This window comes from Hypanus sabinus, chromosome 14, assembly GCF_030144855.1.
Source record: "Hypanus sabinus isolate sHypSab1 chromosome 14, sHypSab1.hap1, whole genome shotgun sequence".
In the NCBI taxonomy this organism is placed as follows: Eukaryota; Metazoa; Chordata; class Chondrichthyes; order Myliobatiformes; family Dasyatidae; genus Hypanus; species Hypanus sabinus.
Genome location: NC_082719.1, coordinates 109,128,062 through 109,153,459, shown reverse-complemented (window position 1 = coordinate 109,153,459; position 25,398 = coordinate 109,128,062). Strand labels below are relative to the sequence as shown.

General features: G+C 42.7%; 1 protein-coding gene across 3 annotated transcripts in view; it reads left to right on the top strand.

The window, feature by feature from the left end:
• Nucleotides 1–25,398, top strand: part of wdr32 (WD repeat domain 32) — a 125,223-nt gene that overhangs the window by 72,812 nt on the left and 27,013 nt on the right. For 2 of the 3 annotated variants that reach the window (XM_059989798.1, XM_059989799.1), the window contains one exon: nucleotides 13,862–13,978. The exons of the other annotated variant lie outside the window; for it this stretch is intronic. In XM_059989798.1, the coding sequence (XP_059845781.1) occupies nucleotides 13,862–13,978 (117 nt within the window). The remainder of the gene's footprint in view (nucleotides 1–13,861; nucleotides 13,979–25,398) is intronic. 3 annotated transcript variants of the gene reach the window in all.

The following is a 25,398-nucleotide window of genomic DNA, read 5'->3' as shown; positions in this document are numbered from 1 at the left end:
AACTCAACCCACAAGGATTCAACATCTTCTGATCCTATGTCACATCTTTCTACTAATTTGATGCCATTCTTTACCAGTAGAACCACACCACCCCCTCTGCCTGCCTTCCTATCCCTCCGATACAATGTGTAACCTTGGACATTCAGCTCCCAACTACAACCATCCTTCAGCCACGATTCATTGAGGGCCACAACATCATACCTGGCAATCTGTAATAGACTTTCTTCCTGACTCCCAATGTTCACTCTTCAGAACATTAATGGGTGGACCTGAGTTGCCCTTTCCCTTACCTACTACTGTCTGTGGAAAATCAAAAACCTGCTCTGTATATCTCGTTTAAACTTTCTCCCTCTCCCCTTAAAGCTTTGCTCTCTAGTATTTGACAGTTCTACCCTGAGAAAGTTATGTAGGAATAGATGTTAATATCCCTTATTTGCATTCCTGAGACATGCTGCCTAGACTCTGTAGAGTAGCCATGTGAATGGTGGCATCTTCTGGGTTATCAAGTGGGTGCCCTCTTTCCTCAGTGTTTCGCTGATAGGCCCACGACACCTCTAAAGGGTTCAGCAGTGAATCCCAGCGTCCCGGGCTTATCCCCTAGATGCCATTCACTCACTTGGGGACCCAGATGGAATCCTTTCTCTTCATCCAGAGCCACTGACTACCCTTTACAGCAACTCTGGAGAGGTCTTTGACTGCTTATCGGTGTGTCTTCCCTCGCACTCCGAACTCCCAGAGTAGTCTTGATGTTGATGTGGCTACAAATCCTCTGCAGCCTACTTCGACCAGCCACACCCTTGCTTTCCAGCCACGTTGCTGCACATCGGCTGTAAGCTCAGCGTACCTCAGCTCCTTGCACTCATAGGCCTCCTCCACTGCATCCTCCCAGGGCACTGTAAGCTCGATGATGTAAATGAGATGGAGTGAGGCCGATCATAGCACAAGGTCTGATCTGAGGTTGGTTTCCGTGATTTCAGTTGGGAAGCAGAGCCTCTGGCCTATGTCTACCACCATCTTCCAATCACATGTCCCACCTGGCCGCACGGTGTCTGGTCTTGATGTGATGAGTCTGGCTTGTCCCTCACCTTCCCAGACAAATGTTGTTAACGGCCAGTGGGATGAAGGGGGAAGGAGTGCGTTGATGCTCGTCCGCCGACTTTCCAGCACTGCTGCAAGACACTATAGCACCTGGATGTGCCGCCAGGTGTATCAGCCTTGAGTGAGGCTGGTCTTGCAGCCTACTAGAATGTGTATTAGTGTTGCTGAAGTCGGGCAGAGGGAGCACGTGGGGTCCTGATACCATTGGCTGAGATTCATAGGAGATGGCAAGAGATTGTAGGTGGCCCTGATTGCCTCCATCTCCCACAGCTTTCTCCAGGAGATCTTTCCTTTCTCTACTCCCTCCCATCTCATTCATTGCCGTTGCTCTGCTTGAGTGACGGCCTTTGCGCACCTTGCCGCCTCCTCCTGCCAGTGTATCTCCTGTGTTTCTGAGATGGAGCAACCTTGTTCCAGGCTGGTGTACTGTCCCCAGGGCCAAGACTGCTTCTCCCTTGCTGCACTTGGCCCACGATGTTCCTGTGCTTGAGTGCTTGCTCGGTTGCTTCTGATGGAGTTCATTTCCTCCCAGTATCCAGGATGAGGGCAGCTTCTGGTACAAATGGATCACTGGCCTTTGGTATCACCATCTCCAGTCTTACTTTGGTGCACTTGGACTCCTCTGAAAGACTGGAAATGGGTGGCTCTAGGACTCCTTTGCCGTAGAGCCCTGTGCTGCTGAGGCACCTGGGAAGACCAAGCCACTTCCTTACGTATGAGCTGATCAGTCTCTCCAGCTTGTAATGGAGCAACCAGAATTGCACACACTATTCCCAAGTGCAGCCTCACCAAAATGTTATGCACAACTTCCCATAACGCGAGCGTGCCAACTGCCTTTTTAGCCACTCTGACTCCTGCCGTTGCCAGTTTCAGGAAGCTGTAGACTTGGATTCTGGTTATGAAGTCTTCCCTAAGCTTGTAATCACTGGTCAGGGCATCAAGTATAATATCAGGAAGTTGTACCACATTATCCTTGTACTAACAAGTTAAGTTTAAGGCAAGTTGAGCCATTGCCTTAAAACTTTGACCTGCAATACTCAGAAACAAACTGGTCCCTTAATTAACTAAATACGAAAGTGCAACGAATGACTTTCCATTAAAAGAATAACCAGAAAACTTCACACCTAGGACATTAACTTGTCCATGCCTGTTAGATTGCGCATACAGGCTGGTCCAATCTCTTAATGCAGTTCCATCTTCTCCTGAGAGGTGTGTGTGGACTTTGCCCAGGGTCTTCTTCCTTATCTCCCAGCACCGATGATTTTAGGACTTCTTTCGCTTCCTCTGCCGAGTTAAATGACATTTTCATGCCCTTGATATTCACTCTCAAGATTGCCGGGTATATGAGGAATGAGTTGATCCCCTTCTGTCGAAGCTTACTGTGAATCTCCTTGTATCCCAGCAGTTCCTGCATTGTGCCTGGGCTGTAGTCGGCAAAGAATTGCAGCTGGGTGCCGTCAGGGAGAGTAGGTTTGGCTTGCCTCGCGCCCTCCAGGATAGCCTGCCGGTCGGTGTACTGTAGAAGCCGAAAAACCATGGTCCGCGGTCTTGAGGTGTTGTTGGAAAAGATCCTATGTGCTCTATCGATTTCCAGTGGAGTGCTGTGGGAGTTCTTGAGTGCTGGAATCCAATTAGGCAGCATCTCCTGGAGGTAGCCTCTTGGCTCGTCTCCCTCAGCGCCTGTCAGTAAGTTGACCAGCTGTACACTGTTTCTCCTGGATCTGTCCTCCAAGTTGTTTTAACTTCTTCCGTATCTTAGTCACCACTGCGAGATAGGAGTTAGTATCTTTCTCATTCTTGCGTAAGCTAATCTGAATGTTGTCCATTTTGTTGACAACCGTGCTAAATTTTATAGCATGAATGTCTGCTTGCTCCTTTAACGACTAGAGAATGTTAGCATTCTCTGCCATATGCTTCTGTATGGGGTCGAGAGCCTTTTCCAGCAACTTCTTTAGCATGTGGGTTACTGTTTCTTGCAGCGATTCCATCTCTGTTGCCATTGTTTGCTTAATTAGCTTAGCAATTGCCTCGGATGAATCACTAGCTTGGTGTTGTCTGCTGGTATCTTGTTTCTTGGTTGAATTTGTATCTTTTTTTTGAGATCACATCTCTAGTTAGACCTTTCTCCAACTCAAACTTGTATTAAAACCATCTATGAGCCCTAAAGAACGTGAAAAAGGAGGGTTATAGGTCAGTGCTCAGTGCTGTGCTGCCATCTTGCCCCATGCCTCACTGGCAGTTCCCTGGTGGAATTTTTTGAAGATGTGACTAAACACGTTGATGAAGGAAGAGCAGTAGATGGATTTCAGCAAGGCATTTGATAAAGTACCTCATGCAACGCTTATTGAGAAAGTAAGGAGCCATGAGATCCGTGGGGACCTCACTTTGTCGATCCAGAACTGGCTTGCCCACAGAAGGCAAAGAGTGGTTGTAGAAGGGTCATATTCTGCAGGGAGGTCGATTACCAGTGGTGTGCCTCAGGGATCTGTTCTGGGACCCCTACTCTTTGTGATTTTTATAAATGACCTGGATGAGGAAGTGGAGGGATGGGTTAGTAAATTTGCTAATGACACAAAGGTTGGGGGTGTTGTGGATAATGTGGAAGGCTGTCAGATGTTACAGTGGGACATCGATAGGATGGAAAACTGGGCTGAGAAGTGGCAGATGGAGTTCAACTCAGCCAAGTGTGAGGTGGTTCATTTTGGTATGTCAAATATGATGGTAGAATATTGTATTAATGGTAAGACTCTTGGCACTGTGGAGCATCAGAGGGATCTTGGGGTCCAAGTCCATAGGACACTCAAAGCTGCTGTGCAGGTTGACTGTGTGGTTAGGAAAGCATACGGTGTATTGGCTTTCATCAACTGTAGGATTGAATTCAAGAGCCAATAGGTAACGTTATAGCTATATAGGACCCTGGTCAGACCCCACTTGGAGTACCGTGCTCAGTTCTGGTCACCCCACTACAGGAAGGATGGGGAAACTATAGAAAGTGTGCAAGGATGATGCCTTATGAGAATAGATTGAGTGAACTTGGCCTTTTCCCCTTGGAGCAACGGAGGATGAGAGGTGGCCTTATAGAGGTGTATAAGATGATGAGAGGCATTGATCATGTGGATAGTCAGAGACTTTTTTCCAGGGCTGAAATGGCTAACACGAGAGGGCACAGTTTTAAGGTGCTTGGAAGTAGGTACAGAGGAGATATCGGGGTAAATTTTTTATGCAGAGTGTGGTGAGTGCATGGAATGGGCTGCCGGCGACAGTGGTGGAGGTGGATACAATAGGGTCTTTTAAGAGGCTCTTGGATAGCTATATGGAGCTTAGAAAAATAGACGAGTATTTCTAAAATAAGTACATGTTGGGCACAGCATTGTGGGCCAAAGGGCCTGTATTGTGCTGTGGGTTTTCTGTGTTTCTATGAATAAAGTCCTAACCTATTTAATCTTTCCTTATAACTCAGGTCCTCTAGATCTGGCAACATCTGGCAAAAATTTTCTTTGTATTCTTTCAACTTTATTTACATACTTCCTATAGGTAGGTGACCAAAACTGCACACAATACTCCAAATTAGGACTCATCAATATCTTTAACAAATTCAACATAACATCCCATCGCCTATACTCAATAATTTGATTTATGAAATCCAATGTGCCAAAAGTTTTCTTTATGACCCTATCTACCTGTGATGCCACTTTCAATGAATTATGGACCTGTATTCCCAGATTCCTTTGTTCTACTACACTGCTCAGTACCCTACCATTCACTGTGCAAGATCTACGTTGTCTGGTCCTTCTGAAGTGTAACACCTTTCTTTTTTCTTTTTAAATCTTTTTATTAGTTTTAAACAAACATAAATGAAACATGAACACAAAATGTTTGAGAGTACATAATTAATAGTTTAAATAGACATTCAGATATGTAATAATAAAAATATATAACCTCTCAAACCCAGAACATTAATGAACAAAGAAGTAAAAAGAGAAAAAAAAAGAAAAACCCAAAAAAAAAAGAAAAAAAAGCAAAAAAAAAACACTAACCAACATGGGCCATTGAATAATATTAAGTACATATACAGTAGTGCCAACTCCGAACCTCCATCCAATTGATTAAGGATAATATAAGTAAGGTTTAGGAAAAGACAATTCAACTCATGTGAAAATGTTGAATAAAAGGTCTCCAAGTTTCTTCAAATTTAACTGAAGGTTCAAAAACCACACTTCTAATTTTTTCTAAACTCAAACAAGAGATAGTTTGAGAAAACCACTGAAATACAGTTGGAGGATTAATTTGTTTCCAATTCAATAAAATAGATCTCATAGCCATTAATGTAACAAATGCAATCATTCGTTGAGATGAAGCAGATAAACGATTATTATCCGTCATTGGTAAACCGAAAATTGCAGTAAGAGGATGCGGTTGAAAATTAATATTTAAGACTTTTGAAATAATTCTGAAAATATCTTTCCAATAATTTTGTAAACAAGGACAAGACCAGAACATGAAGCAACATCAGAATGACATCTTTCGCAGGTTGAGTTAAGATGAGAATAAAATCGAGCCAGTTTATCCTTAGACATATGAGCTCTATGTACAACCTTAAATTGTATTAGGGCAGTGTAACACCTTACACTTGTCTGCATTAAGTCCCATCTGCCATTTTTCAGCTGGTCCAGATCCCACTGCAAGCTATGATAACCTTGCTCACTGTCGACTATACCCCCAATCTTGGTGTCAACTGCAAATTTGCTGATTCAGTTAATCTAGATCGTTTATGTAGAGGAAAAACAACAACGGACCCAGCAATGATCCTGTGGCACTCCATTTGTCACGGGCCTACAGTCAGAAAGGCAATCATCTACTACCACTCTGACTTCTCCCAAAAATCAATGACTACTGCAATTTACTACCTCATCTTGAATGTTGAGTGATTGAACCTTCTTGACCAACCTTCCATGCAGGACTTTGTCAAATGCCTTGCTAAAGTCCATGTAGGGAACATCCACTGCCTTGCCTTCATCAACTTTCCTGGTACCTTCTTCGAAAAACTCTATTAGATTGGTTTGATATGATCTACCATTCACAAAGACATGCTGACTATCAATCCATAATCTATCCAAATACTCATATGTCCAGACCCTTATAATATCTTACAATAACTGTCCCACACCATGTTGTCAGACTCACTAGCCTATAATGTCTTAGTTTATTTTTAGAGCCTATTTTTAACAGTGGAACAACATTTGCTATTTTCCCATTGTCTGGTACCTAACCTGTCACTAAGAATGATCTAAATATCTCTGCTAGCATCTTGACAATTTCTGCACCTGCAGGGTTAATCTATTTAAGTTTAAATAAATAGATTTAAATCAATCAGCAGAAGAATGGAGGGAAGTCAAATTTTTAAAAAATGCTCGATGAGTGGTGAGGGTCTGGATTTCGCTATCTGATAGCATGGTGGAGGCAAGAAGTCTTCAACACATTTGAGATCCTTGGATGAACACTGGATGAGTCACGGACTAGGAACTGAGAAATATATCTAACCTTAAGTCAATGGCTGGCAAAAATGGACCGGCAGGGACATACTTAACTGAATTTTGCTAGCTGTGTCATACCTCTATGATTCCATGAAGAGAGACTGTTGTCACTCACATCATGAATATTATTATTAAATTGCATTTTTTTTTGCAGGTTCCTCACACGATCGTTGATAGTACAGTGGATTCTGTTTAATTGGGCCATTGGTTAATCGGGACAGCTGCTTATCTGGGACAAGAACAAAAACTAATTGAGAAGATGGTTGTGATTTCCTTTGTTTATTTTGGACAGTATGCTGCTTAATTGGGACAGGATATTGTTGTAAACGGATTTCTAACTAGTGTCAGATCCATGTATTTGACTGACTGAGTGCATGCCGTCTTGGATAATGTCTCCCATCAACTCCATAATGTACTGGTTAGGCATAGGAGAGACTCATTTCACCGAGATGCAACACTGAGTGTCATAGGAGGTCATTCCTGCCAGTGGCCATCAAACTTTACAACTCCTCCCTCAGAGTGTCAGACACCCTGAGCCAATAGGCTGGTCCTGGACTTATTTCTACTTGGGATAATTTACTTATTATTTAATTATTTATTTATGGTTTTATATTGCTATAGTTCTACACTATTCTTGGTTGGTGTGACTGTAACGAAACCCAATTTCCCTCAGGATCAATAAAGTATGTCTGTCTGTCTACTTGTGTGGCTGTTTGACACTACACTGTGCTTAATGTGAACAGTTTTTAAATAGTGTCAGTTGCGTGTGCTTATGTTCAAAAACCAGTGATTTTTGTCACTGATCGTTGGTGTGAAATAAGCAAGTAAGACAATTCAGAACGGTTTTGTTCACTGCAGTTTTAAGCAATCAGGCTTGGGGATGCCAGAAAAGACCTGGAATGAAAATGAAACAATTTCACTACTTTAAGGTTGGGAACTGTGAAGAATTTGAAGGTATCGACAATCATCTTGAATTTATAATGAAAATGAAGGTTTGGAGGATGCAGTTGTTGATAGCATTGTATGAAGGCAGTCTGTTATCCACACTTAAGTGTCTCACTGATTTTGGTCAAAAGAACGCAACCACTGGAGGAATTCCTCCGTTGATAACTTCTTTTGGCTTTTGGTTAATTGGGACACATTAGGACCATTGCATTTTGGCTCAATTAGCCAAAGTTTCACCAAAATAGTTAAAAAGGCATAAAAAAATACAAACTTCAATTTAATTAAGTAGCAAATTATGTACTTAAATCAAATAAAGAACAAATTAGAACACCACCAATACTACTGGTAGTTGTCAGTCATATCTGATGATGACAGGAAACCTGTGCAGTAGAGTTTTTAAAGTGGAAAAGCTGTTGTACTGGGGCAGTTCCATTTTCTCGTCCTTAAGCTCAGGTCAAGTGGTATGAATTGTCATCACAACTGTGTCTTCATTGGTTGTAGTGGAGGACCATGACTAATTCTGAGCCTTATCATGCCCTTTGCTGTCCATAGCTCTTCCTGGCTCTTGGATCTGCCTGTAGATCTCATCCGCCCAGTCTTCTCCAGGTAGTCAGGCATATCCCTATCTCACCCAGGTACGAGACCTGCTGGCAACCCTCTGCTGATTAGCCTGCCTGTTGAAGTGGTGTACTGGGGTGCTTCCACTGTCGCAAGCAAACAGAGCCACAGGAAAGAGCTGAGTGTCTGCTGGGGACCAAAGATAATAGTCAAGATATCAGTATCAGTACCTTAAAATTCTAAATAGTGCCTAGCTTATTGAAGTAGTGAATTTGTTTCATTTTTTCTCCCGGCAGTTTCTGGTATCTCCAACCCTGAACGCTTGAAACTGCAGTAAACAAAACAGTTCTGAATTGTCTTGCTGCTTCTGTCTCACCAGCTATCAGTGATGAAAATCACTGCTTTTTGAACACAAACGTACACAGATGATGCTTTTTAAATACTGTTTGCAGGAAGCATGTTGCAGTGTCTAATGGCCAAACAATGCATGTGACCATATAACCATATAACAATCACAGCACGGAAACAGGCCATCTCGGCCCTCCTAGTCCGTGCCGAACTCTTAATCTCACCTAGTCCCACCTACCTGCACTCAGCCCATAACTCTCCACTCCTTTCCTGTCCATATACCTATCCAATTTTACCTTAAATGACACAACTGAACTGGCCTCTACTTCTTCTACAGGAAGCTCATTCCACACAGCTATCACTCTCTGAGTAAAGAAATACCCCCTCATGTTTCCCTTAAACTTCTGCCCCCTAACTCTCAAATCATGTCCTCTCATTTGAATCTCCCCTACTCTCAATGGAAACAGCCTATTCACGTCAACTCTATCTATCCCTCTCAAAATTTTAAATACCTCGATCAAATCCCCCCTCAACCTTCTATGCTGCAATGAATAGAGACCTAACTTGTTCAACCTTTCTCTGTAACTTAAGTGCTGAAACCCAGGTAACATCCTAGTAAATCGTCTCTGCACTCTCTCTAATTTATTGATATCTTTCCTATAATTCGGTGACCAGAACTGTACACAATATTCCAAATTTGGCCTTACCAATGTCTTGTACAATTTTAACATTACATCCCAACTTCTGTACTCAATGCTTTGATTAATAAAGGCCAGCGTTCCAAAAGCCTTCTTCATCACCCTATCTACATGAGACTCCACCTTCAGGGAACTATGCACTGTTATTCCTAGATCTCTCTGTTCCTCTGCATTCCTCAATGCCCTACCATTTACCCTGTATGTTCTATTTGGATTATTCCTGCCAAAATGTAGAACCTTACACTTCTCAGCATTAAACTCCATCTGCCAACGTTCAGCCCATTCTTCTAACCGGCATAAATCTCCCTGCAAGCTTTGAAAACCCACCTCATTATCCACAACACCTCCTACCTTAGTATCATCGGCATACTTACTAATCCAATTTACCACCCCATCATCCAGATCATTTATGTATATTACAAACAACATTGGGCCCAAAACAGATCCCTGAGGCACCCCGCTAGTCATCGGCCTCCATCCCGATAAACAATTATCCACCACTACTCTCTGACATCTCCCATCTAGCCACTGTTGAATCCATTTTATTACTCCAGCATTAATACCTAACGACTGAACCTTCTTAACTAACCTTCCATGTGGAACTTTGTCAAAGGCTTTGCTGAAGTCCATATAGACTACATCCACTGCCTTACCCTCGTCAACATTCCTTGTAACTTCTTCAAAAAATTCAATAAGGTTTGTCAAACATGACCTTCCACGCACAAATCCATGCTGGCTACTCCTAATCAGATCCTGTCTGTCCAGATAATTATTAATACTATCTTTAAGAATACTTTCCATTAATTTACCCACCACTGATGTCAAACTGACAGGTCTATAATTGCTAGGCTTACTTCTAGAACCCTTTTTAAACAATGGAACCACTTGAGCAATACGCCAATCCTCCGGCACAATCTCCGTTTCTAATGACATCTTAAAGATCTCCGTCAGAGCTCCTGCTATTTCTACACAAACTTCCCTCAAGGTCCTGGGGAATATCCTGTCACGACCCGGAGATTTATCCACTTTTAAATTTCTTAAAAGCGCCAGTACTTCCACCTCTTTAATTGTCATAGGTTCCATAACTTCCTTACTTGTTTCCCACACCTTACACAATTCAATATCCTTCTCCTTAGTGGATACCGAAGAGAAGAAATCGTTCAAAATCTCTCCCATCTCCCTTGGCTCCACACACAGCTGACCACTCTGATTCTCTAAGGGGCCAATTTTATCCCTCACTATCCTCTTGCTTTTAATATAACTGTAGAAACCTTTCGGATTTACTTTCATCTTATTTGCCAAACCAACCTCGTATCTTCTTTTAGCTTTTCTAATCTCTTTCTTAAGATTCCTTTTACATTCTTTATATTCCTCGAGCAATTCCTTTACTCCATGCTGCCTATATCTATTGTAGACATCCCTCTTTTTCCGAACCAAATTTCTAATATCCCTTGAAAACCATGGTGCTTTCAAACCTTTAACCTTTCCTTTCAACCTAACAGGAGCATAAAGATTCTGTACCCTCATAATTTCACCCTTTAATGACCTCCATTTCTCTATTACATCCTTCCCATAAAACAACTTGACCCAATCCACTCTCTCTAAATCCCTTCGCATCTCCTCAAAGTTAGCCTTTCTCCAATCAAAAATCTCAACTCTAGGTCCTGTCCTGTCCTTCTCCATAATTATATTGAAGCTAATGCTATTGTGATCACTGGACCCGAAGTGCTCCCCAACACATACATCTGTCAGCTGACCTATCGCATTCCCTAACAGGAGATCCAACACTGCCCCATCTCTAGTCGATACTTCTATGTATTGTTGCAAAAAACTATCCTGCACACATTTCACAAACTCTAAACCATCCAGCCCTTTTACAGAATGAGCTTCCCAGTCTCCCACAATCACCACCTTGTGTTTACTACAAATATCTGCTATCTCCTTACACATTTGCTCTTCCAACTCACGCTCCCCATTAGGTGGCCTATAATACACTCCTATCAGTGTTACTACACCCTTCCCATTCCTCAATTCCACCCAAATAGCCTCTCTAGAGGAGCTCTCTAATTTATCCTTCCAAAGCACTGCCATAATATTTTCTCGGACAAGCAATGCAACACCTCCTCCTCTGGCCCTTCCTACTCTATCACACCTGAAGCAACTAAATTCAGGACCTAATTAGAAAAGTTTGGCAACAGTGTTCTGTCCCAAGTAAGCAGCATAATGTCCCAAATAAGCAAAGAGAATCCTAGCCATTTTCTTGATTAGTTTTTGTTCTTTAATTGTCCCAAAAAGCAGCTTTGCTGATGGTCCAATTAACTGGAATCCACTATATTAGGAACTAATACACAATTTTATAGTATTGTGGTAGTATTGGTAGTGTTCCAATTTGTTCTGTATCACATTTAAATCCAAAATTTGTTACTCAGTTAAATAGTAGTTTGTCTTTTTCCATTAACTATTTTTATGAAACTGGCAAACTGTGGCAGCCGCTTAATTAGAGGTGTATAAGATGATGAGCATTGATCATGTGGATAGTAAGAGACTGTTTCCCAGGGCTGAAATGGCTAACATGAGAGGGCACAGTTTTAATGTGTTTGGAAGCAGGTACAGAGGAGATGTCAGGGCTAAGTTTATTTACGCAGATAATTGTGAGTGCATCGATTGGGCTGCCAGTGGTGGAGGCATACCCCTCATTTCTGCATACTTGACACTGTTTTATCCCCCCCTTGTTCAATTCCAGTTAATTGGACCATCAGCAATCCCTTCCCACCTATGTTCGTGACACTTCTCACGCTTTGAATTTTTTCAATGATTTTAAGTTCCCTGGACCTCACTGCCTTATTCTCACCATGGATGTCTAGTCCCTATATACCTCCATCCCCCATCAGGAAGGTCTCAAAGCTCTCTGCTTTTTGGGTTCCAGACCTAACCAGTTCCCCTCTACCACCACTCTGCTCCGTCTAGCAGAATTAATCCTTACTCTCAATAATTTCTCCTTTGGCTCCTCCCACTTCCTCCAAACCAAAAGTGTAGCCATGAGACACCTGTATGGGTCCAGGCTATGCCAGTGTTTTTGTTGGCTTTGTGGAACAGTCCATGTTCCAAGCCTATACGGGTATCTGTCTCCCTCTTTTTCCTTCGCTACATCAATGACTGCATTGGCGCTGCCTCCTTCTCGCAATTCCTCCATCTCCACCGCATCTGCTCTCAGGATGAGGCTTTTCATTCCAGGACGAAGGAGATGTTTTCCTTTTTTAAACAAAGGGCTTCCCTTCCTCCACCATCAACTCTGCTCTCAAATGCATCTGTCCTATTTCATGCACATCTGCTCTCACCCCATCCACCTGCCACACTACTTGGGATAGGGTTTCCCTTGTCCTCACCTACCACCCCCACCAGCCTCTGGGTCCAATGTATAATGCTTCGTAACTTCCGCCAGCTCCAGCGGGATCCCACTACCAAGCACTTCCCCTCTCCCACTCTTACTGCTTTCTGCAGGGATTGCTCCCCACGTGACTCCCTTGTCCATTTGTCCCCCCCATCCCTTCCCACTGATCTCCCTCCTGGCACTTATCCTTGTAAGCAGAACAAGTGCTACTCCTGCCCTTACACTTCCTCCCTCACCACCATTCCAGTGTGGTATACTGCGTCCGGTGCTCCCGGTGCGGCATTTATATATTGGTGAGACCTGACGTGGACTGGGAGACCGTTTCACTGCACCTACGTTCTGTCGGCCAGAGAAAGCAGGATCTCCCAGTGGCCACACATTTTAATTCCATGTCCCATTCCTATTCTGATATGTCTATCCATGGCCTCCTCTACTGTCAAGATGAAGCCACACTCAAGTTGGAGGAACAACACCTTATATTCTGTCTGGGTAGCCTCCAACCTGATGGCATGAACACTGATTTTTCTAACTTCCATTAATGCTCCTCCTCCCCTTCTACTCCATCCCTGATTTATTTATTTTCTCTCCCTTCCTTTTTTTCTCTCTCTGCCCATCACTCTTTGCCTGTTCTCCATCTCCCTCGGGTGCTCCCCTCCCCCTTCCCTTCTCCCTAGGCCTCCCATTCCATGATCCTTTCCCTTCTCCAGCTCTGCATCCCTTTTGTCAATCACCTTTCCAGCTTTTAGCTTCACCCCACTCCCTCCTGTCTTTTCCTTTCATTTCAGATTTCCCCCTCCCCCTCCTACTTTCAAACCTCTTACTATCTTTTCTTTCAGTTAGTCCTGACGAAGGGTCTCGGCCTGAAATGTCGACAGTGCTTCTTCCTATAGATGCTGCCTGGCCTGCTGCAATCCACAAGCATTTTGTGTGGCAGATATGATATGATCTTTTAAGAGACTTCTGCATAGGTACATGGAACTTAGAAAAATAGAGGGCTATGGGTAACCCTGGGTAATTTCTAAGGTAAGTACATGTTTTGCACAGCTTTGTGGGCTGAAGGGCTTGTATTGTGTTGTAGGTTTTCTATGTTTCTTTGTTAATTGGGCCAAAATGTACTGGTCCTGATGTTTCCCTCTGTATATTCATTTACTAAGGAATAGACCCTAAGACAAAGGAACAGAATTTAGCCGTTCAGCCCATTGAGTCTCCTCAGCCATAGGAGCAGAGACATAAATTGGGACCAGCTGTTAACAGCTAACCTTTAAAATTTCTGTGTTTTATCTCTTCAGATTTGAATTTATCTTCTTGTAGCTTGCCTGGTTTACAGTCACAAAATCATCAGGTTGGTGCATCCTGGAGCTGTGAGAAAAATCTGTCTCAGGCTCATGCGAGTGCAGATGGAAAAGGTAATAGAATCAATCATAATAATGTCTAATAATTTCAGATTGCAAGTTCTCACAGTAAAGATGAGAAGTTGATAAGTTTAAGGGGAGCATGAAGGAAAACTTGATGTAACTAAACGATGAAGGTAGAGAAGTGGATGTAGTGTATATGGATTTCAGTAAAACATTTGATAAGGTTCCCCATGCAAGGCTCCTTCAGAAAGTAATAAGGCATGGGATCCAAGGAGATCTTGCTTTGTGGATCCAGAACTGGCTTGCCCACAGAAGGCAAAGAGTGCTTTGGATGGTTCATAGAAAATAGTGTTCGTATTCTACATGGAGGTCGGTCACCAGTGTGTTCCGCAGGGACCTTTTCTGGGACTCCTCCTCATTGTGATTATAAATGACCTGGATGAAGAAGTAGAAGGGTGGGTTAGTAAGTTTGCTGATGACACAAAAGTTGGGGGTGCTGTGGATAGTGTGGAGGGTTGTCAGATGTTACAGCGGGACATTGATAGATGGCAGAACTGGGCTGATGGACTTCAACCCAGATAAGTGTGAAGTGGTTCATTTTGGTAGGTCCAGTTTGAAGACAGAATACAAGATAAATGGTAAGACACTTGGAAGTGTCCAGGATCTGAGAGATCTTGGCATCTGGCGCAGGTTGACAGTATTTTTAAGAAGGTGTATGGTGTGTTGGCATTCATTGACCATGGGATTGAGTTCAAGAGCTGTGAGGGAATGTTAAGGTAACGTAAGATCTTGATCAGACCCCACTTGGAGTACTCAGCCATGATTAAATGGCGGAGCAGACTCAATGGGCCAAATGGCATAATTCTGCTCCTAATTCAGGATCAGAGGGATCTTGGGGTCCGTGTCCATAGGACGCTCAAAGCAACTGCGCAGATTAATTCTGTGGTTAAGAAGGCATACGATGCATTGGCCTTCATCAATCGTGGAATTGAATTTATTAGCTGAGAGGTAATGTTGCAGCTATATAAGACCCTGGCCAGATCCCACTTGGAGTACTGTGCTCAGTTCTGGTCACCTCACTACAGGAAGGATGTGGAAGCCATAGAAAGGGTGCAGAGGAGATTTACAAGGATGTTGCCTGGATTAGGGAGCATGCCTTATGAGAATAGGTTGAGTGAACTCAGCCTTTTCTCCTTGGAGCGACGGAGAATGAGGGGTGAACCTGATAGAGGTGTATAAGATGATGAATGGCATTGATCATGTGGATAGTCAGAGGCTTTTTCCCAGGGCTAAAATGGTTGCCACAAGAGGACACAAGTTTAAGGTGTTGGGGAGCAGGTATAGAGGAGATGTCAGGGGTAAGTTTTTTTACTTAGAGTGGTGAGTGCGCGGAATGGGCTGCTGGCAACAGTGGTGGAGGCAGATATGATAGGGTCTTTTAAGAGACTTTTGGATAGGTATATGAAGCTTAGAAAAATAGAGGGCTATAGGTAAGCCTAGTAATTTCCAAGGTAGGTACATGCTCGGCACAACTTTGTGTGCCGAAGGGCCTGTACCGTGCTGTAGGTTTTCAATGTTCTATGTCTCTATGTCTTTTGGTAATTATGGTCTTATAAAATGATGAGGGGAATTGACCATGTGGATAGCCAGAGGCTTTTTCCCAGAATTGAAATCGCTAACACAACGGGGCATAGTTTTAAGGTGCTTTTCACAGAGAGTGGTGGGTGCGTGGAATGCACTGCCGGCAGCAGTGGTGGAGGCGGATACAATAGGGTCTTTTAAGAGCTTCTTAGATAGGTACATGGAGCTTAGAAAAATAGAGGGCTATGTGCTGGGGAAACTCAAGGCAGTTTTTAAGAGTAGGTTACATGGTTAGCACAACATTGTGAGCTGAAGGGCCTGTAATGTGCTGTAATTTTCCATGTTTTATATCTACTCCCCCGTATCTTGAGGCTATGTCCCGTAGTTCTAGTCTCACCTAATAGTGAAAACAACTTCCCTGCCTCTATCTTATCTACAGTGGCATGCAGAAGTTTGGGCACCCCTGGTCAAAATTTCAGTTACTGTGAATAGTTAAGTGAGTAGAAGATGAACAGATCTCCTAAAGTCATAAAGTTAAAGATGAAACATTCCTTTCAACATTTTAAGTAAGATTAGTGTATTATTTTGTTTTGTACTATTTTAGAGTGGAAAAAAAGGAAAGGAGCACCATGCAAAAGTTTGGGCACCCCAAGAGATTTGAGCTATCAAGTAACTTTTACCAAGGTCTTAGACCTTAATTAGCTTGTTAGGGCTAAGGCTTGTTCACAGTCATCGTTAGGAAAGGCCAGGTGATGCAAATTTCAATGCTTTTTTAATACTCTGATTTCTCAAACCTTGCCCAACAATCAGCAGCCATGGGCTGCCTAGCACTTTGAAAATTAAAATAAATGATGCCCACAAAGCAGGAGAATGGTTTAAGAAGATTGCAAAGCATTTTCAGGTAGCTGTTTCCTCTGTTCATAATATAATTAATAAATGGCAGTTAATAGGAATGGTGGAGGTCAAGTTGAGGTCTGGAAGACCAAGAAAACTTTCTGAGAAAACTGCTCATCGGATTGCTAGAAAGGCAAATCAAAACACCTGTTTGACTGCATAAGATCTTCAGGAAGATTTAGCAGACTCTGGAGTGGTGGTGCACTGTTCTACTGTGCAGCGACACCTGCACAAGTATGACCTTCATGGAAGAGTCATCAGAAGAAAACCTGTCCTGGGTCCTCACCACAAAATTCAGCATCAGAAGTTTGCAAAGGAACATCTAAATGAGCCTGATGCAGTTTGGGAACAAGTCCTGTGGACTGATCAAGTTAAAATAGAACTTTTTGGTTACAATGAGCAAAGGTATGTTTGGAGAAAAAAGGGTGCAGAATTTCATGAAAGGAACACCTCTCCAATTGTTAAGCATGGGGGTGGATCGATCGTGCTTTGGGCTTGTGTTGCAGCCAGTGGCACAGGGAACATTTCACTGGTAGAGGGAAGAATGAATTCAATTAAATATCAGCAAATTCTGGAAGCAAACATCACACCGTCTGTAAAGAAGCTGAAATTGAAAAGAGGATGGCTTCTACAACAGAATAATGATCCTAAACACACCTCAGAATCCACAATGGAGTACCTCAAAAGGCGCAAGCTGAAGTTTTTGCCATGCTCCTCACAGTCCCCTGACCTAAACATCATCGAAAATCTATGGATAGACCTCAAAAGAGCAGTACATGAAAGATGGTCCAGGAATCTCACAAAACTAGAAGCCTTTTGCAAGGAAGAATGGGTGAAAATCCTCCAAACAAGAATTGAAAGACCCCAGATAGCATTTACAAGCTGTGATACTTGCCAAAGGGGATGTTACTAAGTACTGACCATGCAGGGTGCCCAAACTTTTGCTTTGGGCCCTTTTCCTTTTTTGTTGTTTTGAATCTGTAAAAGATGGAAATAAAAAAGTAATCTTGATTAAAATTTTAAAGAAATGTGTCATCTTTAACTTTATGCCTTTTGGAAATCAGGTCATCTTTTCAAGTCAAGTCAAGTCACTTTTTATTGTCATTTCAACCATAACTGCTGGTACAGTACACAGTAAAAATGAGACATTTTTCAGGACCATGGTGCTACATGAAATAATACAAAAACTACATTGAACAATGTGAAAAACAACGTAGAAAAAAAAAACTACACTAGACTACAGACTGCATAAAGTGCACAAAACAGTGCAGGCATTACAATAAATAATAGACAAAGCAATCACAAGATCACAAGACAAAGGAGCAGAAGCAGGCCATTCGGATCATCAAGTCCGCTCCACCACTCCACCATGAGCTAAACTATTCTCCCGTCTAGTTCCAATTTCCGGCTTTTTTCCCATATCCCTTGATACCCTGACTAATTAGATACCTGTCAATCTCCTCCTTAAAAACCCTCAATGATCGGGCCGCCACAGCTGTATGTGGCAACGAATTCAATAAATCCATGACCCTCTGGCTAAAAAAATTTCTCCTCTCTTTTAAATGGGTACCCTCTAATTCTAAGACTGTGACCTCTTGTCCTGGACTCACCCACCAAGGGAAACAGCCTTTCCACATCTACTCGGTCCAACCCTTTAAACGTTCGAAATGTTTCTATGAGATCCCCTCTCATTCTTCTATACGCTAATAAATACAATCCAAGAGCCGACAAACGCTCCTCATATGTTAGTCCCTGCATTCCAGGAATCATCCTTGTGAATCTTCTCTGAACTCTCTCCAACATCAGCACATCCTTTCTAAGATAGGGGGCCCAAAACTGCACACAGTATTCCAAATGGGGTCTCACCAGTGCCCCATAGAGCCTCATCAACGCGTCCTTACTCTTACACACTATTCCTTTTGAAATGAATGCCAACATAGCATTCGCTTTCCTTTCTGCTGATCCAACCTGGTGGTTAACCTTTAGGGTATCCTGCACTAGATCCCCCAAGTCCCTTTGCACTTCCGATATTTTAATTTTCTCCCCATCTAAATAATAATTGGCCCGATTGTTCCTTCTTCCAAAATGTACAACCGTACATTTCTCAACATTGTATCTCATCTGCCATTTCTTTGCCCACTCTCCTTAACTGACCAAGTCTCTCTGCAACCTTTCCGTTTCTTCAAAACTTCCTGCTTCTCCACCTATCTTGGTGTCATCCGCGAACTTAGCCACAAAACCATTTAATCCATAATCTAAATCATCGATATACAGTGTAAAAAGAAGAGGCCCCAACACCAACCCCTGTGGAACACCACAAGTAACCAGCAACCAACCAGAATAGGATCCCTGTATTCCCACTCTTTGCTTTCTGCCCATCAGCCAATGCTCCACCCATTCCAATATCCTTCCTGTAATTCCATGGGCTCTCATCTGATTAAGCAGCCTCTTATGCGGCACCTTATCGAAGGCCTTTTGAAAATCCAAATACACAACATCCACAGCCTCTCCCTTGTCAATCTTATTTGAGATTACCTCAAGAAATTCCAATAGGTTGGTGAGGCAGGATCTTCCCTTCATGAAACCATGCTGGCTTGGGTCTATTTTGTCATGCACCTCAAGGTAATTCATAATCTCATCCTTGAGGATCAACTCCAATAATTTTCCAACTACCGATGTCAGACTAATAGGTCTGTAATTTTCTTTTTGCTGCCTCCCCCCTTTTTTAAACAACGGAACTACATTTGTGACCTTCCAGTCCTCTAGAACCGTGCCAGAGTCTACTGATTCTTGGAATATTATTTCCAATGCATCCACAATCTCTAAAGCCACCTCCTTCAGAACCAGTGGATGCACTTCATCTGGTCTGGGAGACTTGTCTATCCTTAGACCATTTCGCTTCTCAAGCACTTTCTCTCTAGTAATCTTGACTGTACCTAATTCTATTCCCTGAGACCTCTGGCTATCAGGTATGTTGCTAATGTCTTCCACTGTGAAGACTGATGGAAAATACTCATTTACTTCCTTGCCATCTCTTTGTTACCCATTATAATTTCTCCAGCATCATTTTCAATTGGTCCAATATTTACCCTTGTCACTCTTTTACTCTTCATATATTTAAAAAAACTCTTAGTGTCCTTTTTTATGTTAATTGCCAATTTCCTTTCATAATTCATCTTTTCTTTCCTAATGACTTCCTTAGTTTCCTTCTGTAATTTTTTAAAATTCGTCCAGTTCTCAGTTTTCCCACTAATTTTTGCTTCCTTGTACGCTGCCTCTTTTGCTTTTATTTTAGCCTTAACTTCTCTTGTTAGCCACATTTGTGTCATTTTTCCTTTTATGATTTTCTTTTTTCTTGGAATATATTTTTCCTGCACTTTCCTTATTTCTTGTAGGAATTGCATCCAATTCTGCTCTACTGTCCCTCCATTTAGCTTACTTTTCCAATCAACTCTCTCATACCACTGTAATTTCCTTTCTTCCACTGAAATATGGATACACCTGATACTAGCTTCTCCTTTTCAAATTTGAAACTGAACTCGATCATATTATGATCACTACTTCCAAGGGGTTCCATTACCTCTAGCTCCCTAATCGCGTCAGGTTCATTACACAGCACCCAATCCAAAACAGCAGATCCCTTGGTGGGCTTATGGACAAGCTGCTCCAAAAAGCCATCCTGTAGGCATTCTACAAGCTCCCTCTCCTGAGATCCAGTATCTTCCTGACTTTCCCAATTCACTTTCATATTAAAATCTCCCATAATTATCTTGACATTTTCCTTCTGACACGCTTTTTCTATTTCCAGCTGTAACTTGTAGTCCACATCCCGGCTGCTGTTTGGAAGTCTGTATATAACTGCTATTAGTGTCTTTTTACCCTTGCCATTTCTTAACTCGACCCATGGGGATTCTTCTTCTTCTGATCCTATGTCCCTTCTTTTTTGTGATTTGATATCATTGCTTGCCATCAGGGCCATGCCACCCCCTTTACCTACCTTCCTATCTTTCCTATACACCGTGTATCCTTGAACATTCAGCTCCCAATCACATCCATCATTTAGCCATGACTCAGTGATGGTCACTATGTCATATCTTTTAACCTGTAGCTGTACAATAAGGTCATCCACTTTATTTCTAATGCTGCGGCATTTAAGTTTATCTGTTACTGATTTTGCTATATTTCTATCGCACAGCAAATTATCCTGACTATTCACTTGCCTGTCCTTCTTGCCATCTTTGCTGCACAGTATCCTTGACTTATTTCTATTTTCCTCTTCCTCGACCCTAACACCCTGGTTTCCTTCCCCTTGCCAACTTAGTTTAAACCCTCCCTAACAGCCATATTAAACAATCCCGACAGGATATTAGTACCCTTTCAGTTCAGGTGTAACCCATCGTTTCTGTATAAGTCGTGCCTTCCCCAAAATAGATCCCAGTGATCAAAGAATTTGAAGCCCTGTGCCCTGCACCAGTTACTTAGCCACACATTCATCTGCTTAATTCTGCTATTCTTACCATCATTAGCGCGTGGCTCAGGCAGTAATCCTGAGATTATTACTCTGGAGGTCCGGCTTTTCAATTTTCTTCCTAGCTCCCAGTGATCTTCCTTCAGGACCTCCTCTCTTTTTCTTTGTATGTCATTGGTACCAACATGTACCAAGACTTCTGGTTGCTCACCCTCTCTCCTGAGAATACGCTGGACCTGATCCGAGACATCCCGTACCCTGGCACCAGGGAGGTAACACATCATCTGGGTATCCTTGTCCGGCTCGCAGAATCTCTTGTCTGTTCCCCTCACGATGGAATCCCCTATAACTACTGTATGTCTCCTTGCTCTCTTGATCACGGCACTGGGCAGAGTGCCAGAGTCCCGTTCGTTGTGGTCTTCCTCTGTCAGGTCAACCTCTCCCAACAGTATCTAAAACTATATATCGATTCCTGAGAGGGACTGTCACAGAGGTGCTGTCCACTATTTCTCTATAGGTACTATCGATCACCTCCTCACTTTCTCTAATTAGCTGAAGGTCATCAATTTGTTGCTCTAGATCCCTCATACGATCCCTAAGGAGCTTCATTTCATTGCAACTGAAGCAGATTCCTTGGGGAGGCTGGGAGTCTCCCAGGATCCCCACATCTGGCACTCCAGGCACAACACTAATCCTAAATGCATACCTCTAATGCTACTGTTAGCTCTAAATAAATAAGCCTATAACCGACCACTTAACTGTAAGACACAGCGGTCATAGAAAGCCTCTTCCGGTTTCCGCCTAACAGTATAATCATATAACAATATAACAATTACAGCAGGGAAACAGGCCATCTCGGCCCTATTATTACGTGCCAAACACTTACTTTCACCTAGTCCCACTGGCCTGCACTCAGGCCATAACCCTCCATTCATTTCCTGTCCATATACCCATCCAATTTTACTTCAAATGACAATACCGAACCTGCCTCTACCACTTCTACTGGAAGCTTGTTCCACACAGCTACCACTCTCTGATAAAGAAAGTCCCCCTCGTGTTACACTTTATTAAACTTTTGCCCCCAACTCTCATTATTTCTTATTTTAACTCTTATTAACTCTCTTATTTTCACCTTACTTGCCAAAGCAACCTTGTATCTTCTTTTAGCTTTTCTAATTTCTTACTTGAGATTCTTCTCACATTCTTTATATTCCTCGAGCACCTCATTTACTCCATGCTGCCTCTATTTATTGTAGATCTCTCACTTTTTACGAACCAAGTTTCCAATATCCCTTGAAAACCATGGCTCTCTCAAACTTTTAACCTTTCCTTTCAACCTAACAGGAACATAAAGATTCTGTACCCTCAAAATTTCACCTTTAAATGACCGCCATTTCTCCATTACATCCTTCCCATAAAACAAACTATCCCAATCCACTCCTTATAAATCCTTTCGCATCTCCACAAAGTTAGCCTTTCTCCAATCAAAAATCTCAACCCTGGGTCCAGTCCTATCCTTCTGCATAATTATATTGTAACTAATGGCATTGTGATCACTGGGTCCGAAGTGCTCCCCAACACATACCTCCGTCACCTATCTCACCTACTGACCTATCTCATTCCTAACAAAAGATCCAACATTGCCCCTTCTCTAGTAGCTCTATGTATTGGTGCAAAAAACTATCCTGCACACATTTTACAAACTCCAAACCATCCATCCCTTTTACAGTTTGGGCTTCCCAGTCTATGTGTGGAAAATTAAAATCTCCCACAATCACAACCCTGTGCTTACTACAAATATCTGCTATCTCCTTGCAAATTTGCTCCTCCAATTCTCACTCCCCATTAGGTGGTCTATAATATACCCCTATAAGTATTACTACATCTTTCTCATTCCTCAATTCCACCCAAATAGTCTCCCTAGACGAGCCCTCTAATCTATCCTGCCAGAGCACCGCTGTAATATTTTCTCTGACAGGCAACGCAACACCTCCCCCTCTTGTCCCTCCGATTCTATCACACCTGAAGCAATGAAATCCAGGAATATTTAGTTGCCAATCACACCCCTCCTGCAACCATGTTTCACTAATAGCTACAACATCATATTTCCAGGTATCAATCCATGCTCTAAGCTCATCCACCTTTCTTACAATGCTCTTAGCATTAAAATAAATGCATTTAAGAAATTCTCCTCCTCTTCCTCTCTGTTTATCTCTAACAGTACAAAGAAATTTACTGTCTTCTTTTTCTTCCTTCTCCCATACATCTGTTCTTACACTCTGGTTCCCCTCCCCCCTCGTATCTAGTTTAAATCCACTGGAGCCTCTCTAGCAAACCTACCTGCAAGAATATTTGTCCCCCTCCAGTTCAGATGTAAGCCGTCCCACCAGAACAGGTCCCATCTTCCCTGGAAAACTGCCCAATTATCCATAATTCTGAAGCCCTCCCTCCTGCACCATGTTTTCAGCCACGTGTTGATCTGTACTATCTTACAATTTCTAAACCCACTTGCACGTGGCACTAGTAGCAATCCTGAGACTGCTATCCTGGAGGTCCTGTCCTTTAACTTAGCACCTAGCTCCCTAAACTCACCTTTCAGGACCTCCTCACTCTTCCTACCCACGTCATTGGTCCCAACATGGACTATGACATCTGGCTGCTCACCCTCCCTCTTGAGAATACTGAGAACTCAATCCGAGATATTGCGGACCCTGGCACCAGGGAGGCAACAGACCATCTGGGATTCTCGATCTCTTCCACAGATCCTCCTATCTGTCCCCCTAACTATCGAAACCCCTATCACTACTGCTCTCTTCTTTTCCCTCCTTCCCTTCTGAGCTGAGGGTCCAGTCTTGGTGCCAGAGATGCAACCACTGCAACTTGTCCCTGGTAGGTCGTCCCCACCAACGGTATCCAAAACGGTATACTTATTGTTGATGGGAACTGCCACAGGGCTTTTATACTGCTCTGCTCTTCCTATCTATTCCACTTCCCTCTCCTGACAGTCACCGAACTATCTGTCTCCTGACTCCTAGGGGTGACTATCTCCCAGAAACTCCTGTCTATTTCTGCCTCTGCCTCCCGAATGATCCAAAGTTCATCCAGCTCCAGCTCCAGCTCCAGTTCCTGAAGACGGTTTGTCAGGAGCTGCAGCTGGATGCACCTTTTGCAGGTGTAGTCATCAGGGACAGCTGCGCTTGCCCTGACTTCCCACATCCTGCAAATGGAGCACTTCTACTGGAAGCTCGTTCCTCACAGGTACCACTTCTTGAGTAAAGAAATTCCCCCTCGTGTTACACTTAAACGTTTGCCCCCTAACTCTCAACTCATGTCCTCTAATTTGATTCTCCCCTACTCTCAATGGAAAAAGCCTATCTACGTCAACCCTATCTATCCCCCTCATAATTTGAAATACCTCTACCAAGTCCCCCCTCAACCTTCTACGCTCCAAAGAATAAAGACCTAACTTGTTCAACCATTCCCTGTGACTTAGGTGCTGAAACCCAGGTAACATTCTAGTAAATCTTCTCTGTACTCTCTCTATTTTGTTGACATCTTTCCTATAATTCGGTGACCAGAACTGTACACAATACTCCAAATTCGGCCTTACCAATGCCTTGTACAATTTTAACATTACATCCCAACTCCTATACTCAATGCTCTGATTTATAAAGGCCAGCATACCAAAAGCTTTCTTCACCACCCTATCCACATGAGATTCCACTTTCAGGGAACTATGCACCATTATTCTTAGATCACTCTGTCCTACTGCATTCTTCAATGCCCTACCATTTACCATGTATGTCCTATTTGGATTATTCCTACCAAAATGTAGCACCTCACACTTATCAGCATTAAATTCCATCTGCCATCTTTCAGCCCACTCTTCTAACTGGCCTAAACCTCTCTGCAAGCTTTGAAAACCTACTTCCATATCCAAGATGCCACCTACCTTAGTATCATCTGCATACTTACTAATCCAATTTACCACTTCAACATCCAGATCATTAATGTATATGACAAACAACATTGGACCCAGTACAGATCCCTGAGGCACACCACTAGTCACCGGCCTCCAACCTGACAAACAGTTATCCACCACTATTCTCTGGCATCTCCCATCCAGCCACTGTTGAATCCATTTTACTACTTCAATATAAATACCTAATGATTGAACCTTCGTAACTAACCTTCCATGCGGAACCTTGTCAAAGGCCTTACTGAGGTCCATATAGACAACATCCACTGCTTTACCCTCGTCAACTTTCCTCGTAACCTCTTCAAAAAATTCAATAAGATTTGTTAAACATGACCTTCCACGCACAAATCCATGCTGACTGTTCCTAATCAGATCCTGTCTATGCAGATAATTATATATACCATCTCTAAGAATACTTTCCATTAATTTACCCAACACTAACGTCAAACTGACAGGTCTATAATTGCTAGGTTTACTCTTAGAACCCTTTTTAAACAGTGGAACCGTATGAACAATATGCCAATCCTCCGGCACCATTCCTGGTTCTAA